The sequence below is a fragment of the Cyrtonyx montezumae genome, unplaced genomic scaffold (genome assembly GCF_038088225.1).
Source record: "Cyrtonyx montezumae isolate F1298 unplaced genomic scaffold, pur_monq_1.0 scaffold_0, whole genome shotgun sequence".
NCBI classification, from domain to species: domain Eukaryota; kingdom Metazoa; phylum Chordata; class Aves; order Galliformes; family Odontophoridae; genus Cyrtonyx; species Cyrtonyx montezumae.
The window spans coordinates 25,692,570-25,706,830 of record NW_027071824.1 but is presented as its reverse complement, the minus strand read 5'-3'; the positions used below and the strand labels follow the sequence as shown (position 1 = coordinate 25,706,830).

General features: G+C 49.2%; 1 protein-coding gene across 1 annotated transcript; it reads right to left on the bottom strand.

The window, feature by feature from the left end:
- Window positions 1–2,161: 2,161 nt before the first annotated feature.
- On the bottom strand, window positions 2,162–6,128 carry RHOU (ras homolog family member U). Its single transcript, XM_065730499.1, has 3 exons — window positions 5,801–6,128; window positions 5,334–5,392; window positions 2,162–2,821 (listed from the first exon to the last, which is right to left on the bottom strand). The coding sequence occupies exons 1-3, from the start codon at window positions 6,126–6,128 to the stop codon at window positions 2,366–2,368; spliced, it is 843 nt and encodes a 280-aa protein (XP_065586571.1). The 3' UTR covers window positions 2,162–2,365.
- Window positions 6,129–14,261: the final 8,133 nt, after the last annotated feature.

Below are 14,261 nucleotides of genomic sequence, written 5' to 3'. Positions count from 1 at the left end.
CTGTGCAGCCCCTTGTAGAGCAGTATTCATAAAGTTATTAGACCTCAGTTTATGTACACCTAGTAAAAGGCTATAACAAGTTGGATATATACATCACATTTTCAGAAACAGTCACAGCTGGCTACATTTAAAAGTAATGCTACTCCAGACTATGAAACAGGCTGCTTATAAAATATAACCTACTGCTTCCAGTACGGCGTGATACAAAGCAGTATGACCTTGCAGGAGAAACTGTGTTATTTTTTTCCAAGTGGGAGTTGCTCAAAATCTAGCCTATCTCCTTCCAAACTCCACATTTTTGATCAGCTGAGACCATTACACAGAGAAGCAAAGCAGCCAAGAGAAACCTGGCTCTAAGATTTGCTCCAAGATGACAGTATGACTGTGTATTTGAAATCCTGTAAATGCATCAGAGTAAGAAATATAAAGGCTCAGATATTAACTTCATGACCAGTAAACATTAAACCATTATGAACCAGATGCAACCAAATTCAATGCATCCAGCTTCTGTGCTATGGAAACTGCTTTTCCAGACTGCTCCAGTGCAGAAGCCAACACATTCTTATCGAATCAGGCCCTGTGTAAAGATTTCCATTCCATTTTCAAGTTTTCAGCCATGGAACATTACCCACTTTGCACTCATTTTGCTGTAGTGGAGGAAAAAATACTGCCTGTGGAATTTGTGCCAATACAACCTAGAATACATTTACATAGTGTCATTTTCTTTAATGGGCCAGGAGGTAAACTGTGGTCAGCTTTATCAGTTCAAATGACTTCCACAGTTCCTCTCTACATCAGGCATTGATTCATCTATACTGAAAAAAGGTCCTGGCTTCCTGCAATTGCAGTTTAGTTTAAGACTATGAAAAAGGTCACTTTAAGGCTATGGCCAAAGGGAAGAATTAAAAGCAAAAACAAAAAAAAACATGAATAGAATAGAATCTGATCTTGAAATACCTAAGAAAGAAGAAAGTAGTTGGGGCCATAAAAAGACAGACAGACAGCACAGACTAAATGCCCTCTGCAGAACAAGTTAAAATACCATTCTTGCGGAGAGTCACATTACCCTTCCAGTCTCTCAAATCCACAGGGACTGAAATTAGGCTTAACCCAGTAGGAACTGGATTTAGGTAGAGGGTAGGTTGCGCTCAGCTCTGCACTATGTTGATCAATCAATGTGCAATAAAAATAGGCACATTTAACCTGTTGCACTGATCTGGGAAAGTGTTATCAGTTAAATCTTCAGTGTGGCCTCTGCCCATTTCCCCAGCGTGAGAGTTCAGACAAGACTCAACCATAAGCAACTGCTGCTTTTAGAAGGGAAACACTAACTTGGTTGAAAACATCATGATGAAGAGGACAGTGCAGCCTCAGTTCCTAGAGTCCAGCCTGTTATCACCTTGATCTGCTCGCTCTATTGTTTGTTTAGCAGCCTGAAAGGTAAGGAGGGGCTTTCTGAAACTTTTGGCTGTATGCTTAAAAACAGATGCAGTTTGCAGCACCATGCTGCATAGATATTTGTTACAACTCTTAAAAAAAAAATAAATACAACCAACCCCAAAGCATTTACATTCCTTTCTGCTGAAATAGACCAACTGTTGTCACGTCCACACAGATAGAGAGAAACCCACTGCCCAAAGCGGTGAGCTAAGGCTCAGTAATGCACCTCGGGCTTCCTTGGGACACCCTGGGCAGGAGGGGAAGAGAACAGAAATGACCCTCAAGCCAGGAGGTGACAAATGAGATGTCAGTGCTGTAACATATCAGGTTCCCTCACAGCATGCTGAAGGTATATGTAACCTTTCCAACCATAGCATTTGCGTATAGATTACACCTCTTGCATACCCTTTTTAAAGCGATCCCTAAGACTGTTGGTTTGGGAAGACGTGGAGAAGAGAGCAGGAGAGGGTTTTTAAAGCTAGAAAGGTCCGTTAGGAGGCACAGTGTTACTTTCCCTTTAACCGTCCATGTACACAGCTCTACATTTTCACAGTCACTCGTGCATTACTCCTGTGCAGCCCTCGCAGTGAAAGGCTTCCGTCTGCTCCTTCCCATCACGTACACACGGTAAGACAGAAGTCAAATCCTTTGGACAAATCCTTGCAACTTGACAGACACATGGTGCACAGAGCTTTCTTCCTCAATGAAAGATGTTAGTCAAGAAACTCAATGCCAGACCTGATTTATAGCCATGATTTAACTACAAATCCTTCTGCCACCCTCACAAGGGCAACTGATACCAACTAGCAACATATACACATACATACAGATCTATGCTATACACCCAGGACAACACAGAATGAGATTTCAGCTAATATAGCCTCTATTTCATTTCCTCAGAGCAGCACTCGGGTCCTCGCAACTCCTATACAAAACAGCAGTACTTTTTCCACCAGGATTTGGAGAGGTTTTTCATCTTGTCTGGAGTCCTACACTTGGATTTCTTTGGTTGCTGCTGAGTATCCGAGTACTGAATTCCAGCCACAATGGCCGCATCAAAGACCTCCTTGAGGTTTTTCTGAGTCAAAGCTGAACACTCGATGTAGGACGCGGCTTTTATTTCCTCGGCACAGAGCTTTGCGGCCTCCTCAGGGACAGGCTTCTCCTTGCACTTGTCCAGCTCGATGAGCACCTTGACATCTTCCCGGAGGTCCGACTGTGTCCCCACCAGGATGATGGGCGCCTTAGGGCAGTGGCAACGGATTTCAGGGACCCACTTCTCGCTGACGTTCTGGAAGGACGAGGGGCTGACGACGCTGAAGCACAGCAGGAAGATGTCTGTGTTGGTGTAGCACAGAGGCCTCAGCTTGTCAAACTCATCCTGCACAGAACAACACTGCGTTAGCATGCGACAAACAGCGCTGTGTAGGCTGCAAGACATACCCCAGCTCCAACCCCTGTCCTCTGGGGAGACCTCAGCACCAGAACATGGGATGAGGCACAATAGCAAGCCGATGTGGAGGTCCAAAGCCTGGTCTTACCCAGCCACAAGCCCCAACACGGCTGAGCTTTTCTAATGCTGCAGCTTCAAGTGCTTACGTATTTCCCTTGCTGCTTGCACATTACCCCTCTGCCCTATTTCAGCCCAAAAAAGGACCAGCAAAGTCACAGAGACCAATGAAGCTAAAATCACAGGTATGGGAGGGAAAAGGTACACGGACCTCAGAAGTACCCTCCTGCCTGCAGAAACGGTCGAGAGCACAGCAGACAAGTAGCAGCAAGCACACCCTGGCCGGAAACATTTTGAAACCAGTGCCTACTTAACAACATCCTACAGGAGAAGCAACAATTTCCCTGCCTTTGTGCCCGGGGATTTAAATCCGATGGCAGCAACAGCGAATCACAATGCACGGGCTTAACATGCCAATGGCATGGAATAAGAGCTTTACCTTTCCCTCCCACCCATGCCACATCAAACAAACTGCAAAGAGGCCTCCTGGTGCTTTTTTTTTTATTATTATTTCTATTTTTTTTTACCCTCCCCCACCTTTTTTTTTGTTAGAGCGAACTCCACCAAAGCAAGGCCCTTTGCAGCTTCAGGAGGTAGCTCCAAGAAAGCTGGGCACCTGAAGGTAATAAAGGAGCAAAGAATGCAGCAAGAAGTAAGGGTTAACTAACTGCACACAGCCCTGTGTGCTGACAGCAGGATGAAAGCAGGGTAACACCAGCAGCCTGAGCAGGTAGGATTTGCCTCCACAAGGTGACATTTTAATTAAAATGGACATGTTCTCAAAAGCTCTGAATTTAAAGCACAGAGAACAAACGCAGCTGAAAACATCTCTCCAGCACCAGCGTTTTACTGCTGAATTGCAAGTCGCGTTAATTTTCAAGCCGGGATTTTTTGCTTTTAAAGCCTGCGAGGGCCCAGAATATGCAGCTTAAAGCCCACTGGAAGCCTCAGAAGTCTCGTTCCACTTGAATGAATTTCTTCCAGCAGCAATTCCAAGAGAGACAGCAATTTATAAAACACGAGTCAAGAAAGCAAGCTTCATTAGCTCTGCTGATTCCCAGATTAAGGCTCACAGGAGAACGGGCTCTTGCCATTTGACTGGAGGAGCCCTGTGCTCACTGAGCTGCAGCGCTGAAGGACAGGGACATTTGCAGCAAGGCACCTCACCACATAACTGCCTCTTCCTGGTACCTGAGAAACCTCAGCAGTACTCAATTCAATAGGCTTGAAAGCCAAACCCAGATCTTAAGGGTTCCTGCCCAGATGGAATGGCGCCCTTTATGTTCTAAGTACACTCCTGCGGCTTCAACGGCAGGTACACAAACTGCAGGGCTCTGCACCTCTTCAGGCTGCTGACAATGAAATAGGTGGAATTTCATCCTGATTGCAGTGCTCTTTCAGCTGCAGATTCCAGCAGCAATCTCAACCCAGCCAGTATTTTATTCAGGATGACCTACGCTACAGACAACTCCTCCATTTGTAAGGAAGCATCTCTCCGAACCACTCCTCAGCAATGCAGGTGACCAGACTGGCTGGCACCACCTGGCCTGGGCACTACATCCACAGACTGTCACTGCAATGGTGGCGTCACCTGCATGCTCTGACTGCAAGTACACACAGGTTTCCACCCTGGCACAAGACCAGGGGACATTTGACAGTATTACCTGCAGAAGGCAGGTAATAACCTGCTCGCAGGCTTTCAGGTTGGGCTTGTAGGGCAGATGAAAGTCCTACACTGCTGCCAGGACTGTGCAGACCTCCAAAGTCCCTTCATTAAGTGGGGCACCTGCTCACAGAGTGCCTAACTAGGTTTGTGTGCTAAGGCCACAGAGATTTATCTGCATGTCTCTGGGGAAGCCACAGACCTGGATCCACAAAGCTGCACATGAATCCAGCTCCCACCCCCTTCAGATGCAAGTTAAGCAGCCACTTGGGCTCACACAGTACTTCATGTGCTTACAGCATGCACAAGCCAAGAGCACACAGACAATACAAGAGATGGGCGCTATGGTCAGGCAAACAAGGAGCTGGATGTAGCATGGGTTGGTCAGCTCAGGGCAGGCAGCACTTCTTTACAGCTGGAAATTTTAAGTGCAAAGTCCCCAAGGATGCCACCAAACAGCATTTTCGTCACCCTCAAGTCCCTGTAACAGCAGAGTTTTCACCTCTCCATACCTACAGCTACAAATGCTCTACACGCCTGCGGTAATTCTCATTTCTGTAGTTATTTAACTAAAAAATGAAGTAACTGACAGCTGTTCTCAGGGAATACCAGGTGGCACTCCAGGCTTTGGGATCACCACCGGGACTGCTTTGTGTGACCTCTCCCCCTGGGACCGAGTTCCCCACTCCTGCTGTCATTGGGGTTGGTGGATTCACTGACCTGCCCAGCAGTGTCACAGAGCTGCAGTCGCACCGGCTTGCCATCCACAGACACCACGGCTTTGCGGAGAAAGGAGGGGAAAAAAACCGTGGTGAGTTCCACTTTACACATTTTCCATTAGGAAAAAAAAAAAAAAAGAAATAAAAAAAGAGGAAATAAGAGGTATAGTGCCTCCACCCTTACAGCCTTTTCTCTTCGCTTAGGCTGGATCTAACAGCTCAGCAGGACTGGAGCTAGGTCTGGCAGCAACACCCGAGCACGCAGAAGCCCTTAGGGGCTCTCCGCTTCATTTCCCCGCGAGCGGCGCACACAGACCCCGCACCGCGCCCTCCCATGCTGCAAGGGCTTTACTCCGCGATCCTCTTACAGCTTCTCGAGCACAAAAAGCCCCCGCCGAGCCGAAGGCGCACAGAGCGGAGGCACCGCGGGACCGACCCACCCACCGCCGCCGCCCGGTCCCCGCTCACCGGAGAAGTTGTCGAAGGCGGTGGGGATGTACTCGGTGGGGTACCCGTTGGTGGTGTAGCTCACCACGAGGCTCGTCTTCCCCACGGCGCCGTCCCCCACCAGCACACACTTGATGCTGCGCCTCGGCTCGGCTCCGGCTCCGGCCCCGCTCCCAGCCGCGGCCCCGACCCCGCTCCCCGCCGCCCGGCAGCGGCCGCCCAGAGCCGCCCCCAGCGCCGCCGCCGCTCTCCCGCTGCGCACCCTGCGCGGGGGCACCGGCGGCACCTCGCAGCCGCCCGGCACCGGCTTGCTGATGTAGCCCGCCTCGCCCTCCTGCTGCGGCGGCATCCGAGCGGCCCCGCGCGGCCCCGCCGGCCGAGGGGCGGCGCGCGGCCCGGGGCCGCCGGCCGGGGAGCGGCGGGGAACGGAGACGGCGGCGGCACACGCGGGCCGGCAGGCGCGGCGCGACCGCCGCGAAGCCAGCACCGGCGGAGCGGGCGCTTCCAGGAGGAGGGAGGGAGAGCAGCTCCCGGAGCGCAGCGGGCAACGAGAGCCCGGCCGCGTGCGCTGCGCTGCGCTGTGCTGTACTGGCGACGAGCTCGCCTCGCCCCGCGCTACGGAGTCCTAAACGCCGGCCCCGCACCGCCGCGTGACATAGAACGGAGTGGGGAGGAGCCGAGCAGCGCAGCGCAGCGCGGCCCGGCCCGGCCCGGCCCGGCCCAGCAGGCGGCGCCATAGCATCCGCTCCGCCCGCCCGACGGCTGCGGCTGCTGGGCAGGGGCATGGCGCCCCCCAGCGGCCGTGCTTCCGATTGGCCCGCCCGCCCCGTCGGGCTCCGCCATTGGCTGGAGCGGAGGGGCCGCGCCGCCTGCGCCGTCGGGTCCCGCCCCGCCCTCCTCCGTGCCGTGCTCGGGTCCCGTCGGCAGCCCCCAGGCCGGAGCTGGAGCTGTGTGCTGCGATAGCAACGGTGGCTCAGTGCGTACCTTGCGTTATACTGCTGTGAGAACATAGAAAAAGCGCCACCTAGTCCAGCACCTAGTCCCACACCCACCGTCGCCACTCATCCTGTCCCTCAGTGCCACACGCACACGTTTCTGGAGCACCCTCCGCTGACGGTGACTCCAGCACCTGCCTGGGCAACCATGCGTGTAGAGGCCGCGCAGAGGCTCTGTCCGTGTTGGGTGATGCACAGGGTGAGCTGCAAGCTGCAACTGCTGGCACATAAATCTGAGCCAGCTGTGGGCACGAGGATGTCTAAGGGATGCCACATCCTATCTGTGATGACAAATAGTGAACCCCCATCCTATAACAGTGCCGTAATCAGAACTCATTAAGAGTACAGATGCACAAGCTCCTGTAGGTGGGAGATGAGTACCAGCTGAACATCAGTTTGAACGGTGTTGATAGATGATGTGAGAAAGCTCTTCATTGCAAACGCTCCAAGTGAAAAATGCCACGTGTGCGTTTTTAAACACCTTTGACGGCCAAACAGTTTATGTATTGAGCCAAGTGGGGTCCGGTTAGATAACTACAACTGTCCGCATTGTTCCTGCACTGGGAGGGTGGGAGCAGCCTGGGAGCTGCATGGCTGTACTATACCACAATGTGCCCTGCCAGATACAGTAGCCCTTTGTGTGAGAGGATGATCTAAGCCGTTGTTGTGCAGAGGGGTGCCGGCCCGCCCATAGCAGCAAGCCGGGGCAGTTCCAACAGCGGTGCCGTCCTGCGTGGAGGATGCTCTGAGCAACAGCCGCTGTCCCCGAAGCTGTCAGCACAGCCCTACGGCATGCGCCTCGCAGGTTGCAACACACTGCTGTTTTCAGAGCTGAGCTGTGGGATAAAAAAGCGTCCCATGCAGGTTCCTAGGGTTCCTAGGATCTGTCCCGGGGCTGGAGCTGGCCCATTATCAGCTCCCACTCTACCTTACATGCTTGTGTTAGTCAAATATTATTCTTCGAGGAAAATGACAGAGAGAGGAAATTATTTTATCAAGACGTGAAGTAGGTCATTGTTATATCCTGGCTTATCATTTTCCCTGTGATACAAAGAATCTGAACAGGGTGCTGGTCTTGTAGAATGAAAGCTTTCTCTCTCTTTTTTTTTTCCTGCAGAAACTTGACAAGCTTGACACAGAGCAAGGTGCTGGACATGACGTGATGCAGAGCTGCTGGCACAGGGCATGGTACAGCCTGCCCCACTGGACTGTCACTGGGGTCCTACTCTTTGTGGGAGCAGGAAGCCATCCCTGATGCTCCTCATTTTCTTCCAAACAGCAAGATTGTGGTGATGCTGCTGAGCTGGCTGCTGGCTGAGAAGGAGGAAAGGAGGGAATGGGGAATTATTAGGGAGAAAAGAGGGCAACAAGCCAGGGAAGTAAATGGAGATTGTGTCAAGGACTGCTCTGACCTGCCCTGACTCCAGAGGAGTGTTTTGAGGCTGCTTTTTGAGCAGAAGGAAGAAGGAGGGAAAAGGGCAGGGGAAACACAAGATCCTATTGTTTTTATTAAATACTTCATTTGTAATTGATATATATATATATGCTAGGGCTTTTTTTTTTTTTTTAAGTAAATGTTCATCACTCGAGATATCAACCTCAGGCAAGTTTTCACTACCTGGGGAAAGGGCTCAGGAACTGGCACACATTATTTATGCAGGAATCTACCCCACCCCTCCAGCTAAGTTCTGATTGAAAAGGCACTGACATGAGCTCAAAGTCAAACTGGATTGTTGAAATCAACCTGAAAACAAAGCAAAAGACAAAACTAAACAAAGCACAATTGCTTCAAGCCTCTCAAATTCCTAATTAATTCAGAAAACAAATTAACCCTAGCCTCCTATCTGCAGAGCCTCTGCAGGGGAGTCGCCATGGGAGGTGATCCCTTTATCTCACTTTTAACATCCTTTTCAGCCCATGTCAGACCACAGCTGCTGGCAGGCACTGGTGTCCTGAGTACTCTGTTGCAGTCACCAATTTACCCATCAAAATCTCCTCATAGCCCAGGGCTGTCCCACAGCTTGGGGTACAGGGATGGAGTTCTGCTGCAGTGATGGAGCAGTGTCATTGTGTTTCTGCTCACAAGAGCTTTTAACATGCTATTTCTGCATCGGAGTTGCAGAGACAATCTGGAGAGAGGCTGCTAACCCCAAGCCCTAGGCCGAACATCTCAGAGGGGAGGGAAGAGGAAAGAAAAGGAGAAGGTAGGAAGCTTTGGCAGTGTGCTGCGTGTTGGGTTATCCCAAGGTGGGCCATGCACATCCTGTGTGGGACAACATCTTGGAAGAGGGACAGTACCTTCCTCATGGGGTGCCTCTGCTGTAGGCCTGGGAGGTGAGGGGCAGAGGGACCCTCCTGCCCTACCAGGCTTCTTCTGCACTCACAAGCATGTTGCTTATAAAGTCTGACAAGAGATGGTTGTTCCATGTGTTATCTCTTCTGGAGCCAGCCACTTCCTCTTAGTGTCAGACTTGGACGAATCCCATGGACACTGCTGAAAAGCCTTTTCCTTTTCCACTTTTAAAGATCTTCTCTGAAAGCAGTTGCTAGGATCTTGTGGGTGAGGATTAAACACTTGGAACAATCCAGTGCAAGCATCAATTTTACTGGAAGTGAATAGGGCAGGCTTCCTCATGAGCTGCCCTACTTACAGCCCAGAGGTGTACTGCAGGACAGCTTCCACAGCCTCACAACAGAAAGAACAACAGCTTCTCCTTGCTGCATAGCAAAGCAAAGGCAGGACATTAAACACCAGGATTCACTGGGTGCAAAGCAAACAGCTCAGTAAGCCCTGCAGTCCAAGCCTGCCCTGCCCTGCCCTGCCCTGCCCTGCCCTGCCCTGCCCTGCCCTGCTCAGGTACTGGTGGAGCTCCCAGGTGCCTCCCAGTGCCCAACCCAAGTTCAGCTGCCTCCAGCCTCTTTAGTTTCCCTTGGTATGCACAATCAGATATGAAAGCCAGCTGCAACATGAGTTATTTTTTTCCTGTCAAGCTTCCTCTCTCTATCTGAAATGCTACATCTTCCATAGCTTTAAGGTTCTCCATGCCTTTGAAAAAGAGTGCCAGAGCAAGAAGAACATAAAAGGCTGCAGCTCCCCAGCTCCAACAGGAGTGGAGAAAGATCTTCACCCAGACATGACCTAGGGGCTTTGACCGCCAGACTCAGCTGTAAATGCAAACCACTATGATGTTCTTGGGATTTCCCACTGCAGTAAAGGCACTGGAAGCAAGGGATGGATAGGTTGCTGGCTGTGTCAGTATGATAAGACAAGCAAGGACACCAATGCTTTCATTTGAAAGCAGACTGAAACCTCAGCAGTGACACAGGGCAAATCAGCATATAAGCCACACATGGAAAACTGAGCTAGGCATCACGGGCAAATGTTTCTTATCTTCAGCTGACGTCAATAGGAATAGCAGTGAAGTGTTTCCTAGAGAGAAGGAGAAAGTCCAAAAGATTTTTCGGCTTTATAAAATGTTTACTGCTGTCCTTGGAAGGTTTTCATTGATAGCAAGCATGCAGAATCATCCACCCAGCAAGTTCTCCCAGAGGTTTGTTTTGCTTGTATGTGTTTAACAGTGCTGTGCCTGCAGGAACACTGCCTGCCACTGCTGCTGTGTCCCAAAGGCAGCCTGGGAAACACAGCAAGCAGCACAAAGTGCAGCTGTGATAATTATGCACTTGCTCTGATACTGTGTGGAACAAGACTTCGGGAGAGGCAGGGTGCAGTGATCTGGGGCACTCTGCAAGATGATGCTCCCCACAGCCACCTCCCCATTTCCTCCAGCAGCCTATCCTAATTACCTCTGCTGGCTTTTGCTTTGTGTTCTGGTTTTATTATTTTCATTAAAGCTAATTAACAGGGGAGTGAATGAGGCCCAGATATCTCGAGTGGATTTTTTCTTGTCGGTAGTTTTCATTTTGCTAAGTTTTCTTTTTTTTGCTATTAAACTTTTGATAATGAGAGGCAGCTGACCCAGCAGCGAAAGCACTGCTCATCAGCCAGGACAGCCCAGGGGGAGCTTTCTTCCCCTGAAAGCACAGAGGAATGGGCCTATGCCCCTGCAGAGTGGGAGTTACACCCAAACCACAGGGAGCTGTCCTGGGCCTCCCAAAATGCTGCCCAGCTTGCCTTTAGCATCCACCTGCTGTTTTTGCGTTTGCAGAGCAGGGCTTTGCACAGAGAGTTTGGGCTGTGTGCAGACCCAGTGGGTCTTGCTGCTGTGCAGCCTGGTGTAAGAACAGGCAATCCCAGTGGGCAGCCTGCCAGAGGGAACAAAGAGATGGTTATAGGTTTGGGGAGAAAAAATAAGGAAACGAAAAAGAAAAGAGAACAAAGAGCCATTGACAAGAGGCACAAATAAGCTAGGTCTTAAGTGTCATTCCCCATCTGATAAAGCAAAAATGTCCAGAACAACAATTAACGGAAAAAATCCATGCAGGATTAAATATCTGTTTGGCTCCATGCACTGACTGTACACAGAGCTCTTTTTCCTTTCGTGCTCCCGGTTATCTTTCTTCTCAATTCATGTGGAGCTGGCTGCAGGCTCACATGTGGACAGTGCAAGCCTACGTTTCAGGAGCTGCCTTTGTGGAGCCTGTGCCTCCAGGAGCTATGTGGGTGCAAAGGAAAGGTGAAAGTGCTTGGGCTGTTCCTATGAAATGTATCTAAGGGATGGAGATGAGAGTTCGGGAAGGACTCAGAGCCAGAGGCAAATTCAGCAAGGCATTAAAGATGGCAAGGCAGCACTGAGTAAAATGTATGCAGCAGGAAAGGACAGGTGTGAGAAGTGATGCTGTGGGCTGTTTGGGGTGACCATCAGGCAGCAAGGAGAAGGATGGGTGTCTGCCCCTCATGAGCAGCAGGGGGCTGCATGCAATTTGGCTTAGCCATACCAAAGAGAAGGGGAATAATCCATTCTCCACAGCAAGTGGAGGTAAATAAGGCAAGAAATAATGAGATTAAATTGCAGCCAGGGAAGCCGTCAGGAAAAACTTCCTAATGGTAAGGACAGCTGCATATTGTGATTGCCTCCTGTTGCGAATGGCTGGGTACAACTGTGTGTGTTTCCAGAGAGCAGAGATGTGCTGGTGCTTCTTCACAGCTACTCTTCCAACCACACTTTTGGAGAACAGTTCAAGGACTGCAGAGCTCAATGGCACTGCAGTGATTTACACTGGTCACAAAAAGGAAGCAAGGCAAGCCTACAATGCATTGCAGTACTCTTTCTCTCTAACCATAGTATTTATTGGATGGAAGTAGGTGTACCTGCTCAATCTGCCTTTCTCCATGCAGTTCCTAACCTGCCTTTCTCACTGTGCAGATCACCGGTGTGACCTTGAAGCTCAGCATTCCGTGTCCTCCTGGGAACCCATCTGGGGAAAAAGGAATTCAAAGGTGAATAAGTAAAAATGTGGGGTGTTTTATTTTCTTCTTGTTCTTTTAACATGTATAAAAAAAGATCTGAATTCTGCAAACATACACATGGTTTACTTCACTGTTAACCCAAGGGTAAACATCCTTACACTGAAGGCCCAACTCCTCATCAAAAGATCTGTACTTCTGCACAGCATGTTCTTCCAAAAGCCAGATGACAATAAGAAGTTGTCCTACTTAAGCAAGGCACCTATTTCACTGGTTTCACCTCATCCATAAGAAAATGGCAGTGCTAAATATGCTTGCAGATCAAAGCCCCATTATGCAGAACAGATTCAGTGCAGCAAACTGACAGGCTTCTTGCAGATTTGTCGCTATGGTGCTATTGCCTTGAGAAATTAAAATATCCCTCGTCAGTCTCTGTGGGAGCTTACCCAGAAAAGTAACCACCACAAATTAATAAAACATTGTTTTGGCCACGGTCACCGAGCAGTTAATTTGTTTTAAGCTTTAATCATCCTTAACTTCACGTTTGGCTGTTAACCCGCAAACTGATCATTAACTGCACGTAATGAATGACTGATTTCTAAAGGATTGTTCCGAAGCGGGTTGTTTTTTCATTTGTTGATGTACGACTTCAATATCTCCCACCAGCACACGGGTGACCTATTGATTCCCCCCGTAAGAATCTGAAGCGAGGCAGGGAGGTACTTGCAGGTTATCTGCCTATAAACACGCTGCTCAGAGCTGATAAACTTGCTGGGGCTGCATCCCTCTTTCCAATTTCACTCAAGCCTTCCAAAGCGGCAGGGGTAACTTGGCTGGGTTGTTGTGGGTCACAGCCAGAGGTCTTTAATCAACATTCCCAGTGAAACCAGCGGGAGTTTGGTTGGCCTGAAACCCAAATCAGGATTTTGCTGGTATTTACCTTGTTGCTTGTCTGTTTCATAGCAGCACAGCTGCTTATGGATGAATGCAGTGTTGCTGCAGAAATAATCAGATGTCGTTTGGACTTATTTTTTCCCTCCCCTCAGTTTAAAAATACCTACAGCTGAAATGTTCTAGTGGCAACTTGTTTAGGCTGTTCAGAGGCATCTGCTAATAAATGAAAGGAGTAATTTTTTGTTTTACATAAACAAACTCTTCTGACTCACAGTCCCTATAGTCAGCCACGAGACCATCCTCCTCTCCCATCTTAAGGTCAGTATGGTCCAAGAAACTGACTCTGACTCACTGAGGAAGGGGACTGAGCTATCTCCACTATATGCACCTTTCTTCCTGACAAGAATAGGCAGAAGTAAGATGGGAGAAAGCCCCTGCTGCATTGGCCCTGATTTCTCTTTGAGTATTATGCCCAATACATTTCTCAAATAGAAGTAATGATGAAAAAATTAGGAATGTCAAACATGTTTTCATATTATGGGCATTCATAATAGTGTTTTCTTTATTCAAATGACTTCTGTTATTTAAATAATTTTACTTTCAAGTGAACAAAAAAAACCAGCATGGAAGTATTGAAATGCAGTCTTTCAGTTGACTCTCACTGCTTTTTTTTTTTTTGTTGTTGTTGTTTGCCTGCAAAGATTTTCCACAGTTTGAGTTTTCTGTTCCTTTTTGTGACTTGAGGGGTATTTCTTTCATTTCAAGTACCTTCTCTTTGCAGAAAACAGTAAGCAGATACTTGTGTCTGAGCAGAAAACTGGGTAAAGTTCCAGCTAAGTCAGGCCATGGAAACACCAGGAAAACATTCCCAGTGCAGCAGCACCTGGTGCCATGGCTTCAGAGCACAGCAAGACTCTGCTGTGCAGTGTCCAGAGCAAGTATGCTGTGGGCATGCTGTGGGTCTCCTGCGAGGAGCTGCCAGCTTGAGGCCCAGTGGGATAAGAAAACAGATAGGAGCAGGCTAAGAACTGGAGGGACAATCATTTTTTTCTACTTACATTTATTCAATTTTCCAGTTGCAGAAATGCAATCAAGTCAATTCACAGTTGGCAGGAAGAATGCCCTGGTGTAACAAAAGTACAAAGTTTCCAGCATTCATTTCTACTGCTAAAATCCTGCAGAAGAATATCTGTTACCATGCACAGGGAGGGACTGTTCCTGACTGGGA

Coding starts and splice junctions, on each gene's coding strand:
- RHOU (XM_065730499.1), bottom strand. CDS start 6,128: ATGCCGCCGCAGCAGGAGGGCGAGGCGGGCTACATCAGCAAGCCGGTG. Junction 5,393..5,800: donor CGCCTTCGACAACTTCTCCG/GTGAGCGGGGAC, acceptor TTCTCCGCAAAG/CCGTGGTGTCTGTGGATGGC. Junction 2,822..5,333: donor TCTGTGACACTGCTGGGCAG/GTCAGTGAATCC, acceptor TGTTCTGTGCAG/GATGAGTTTGACAAGCTGAG.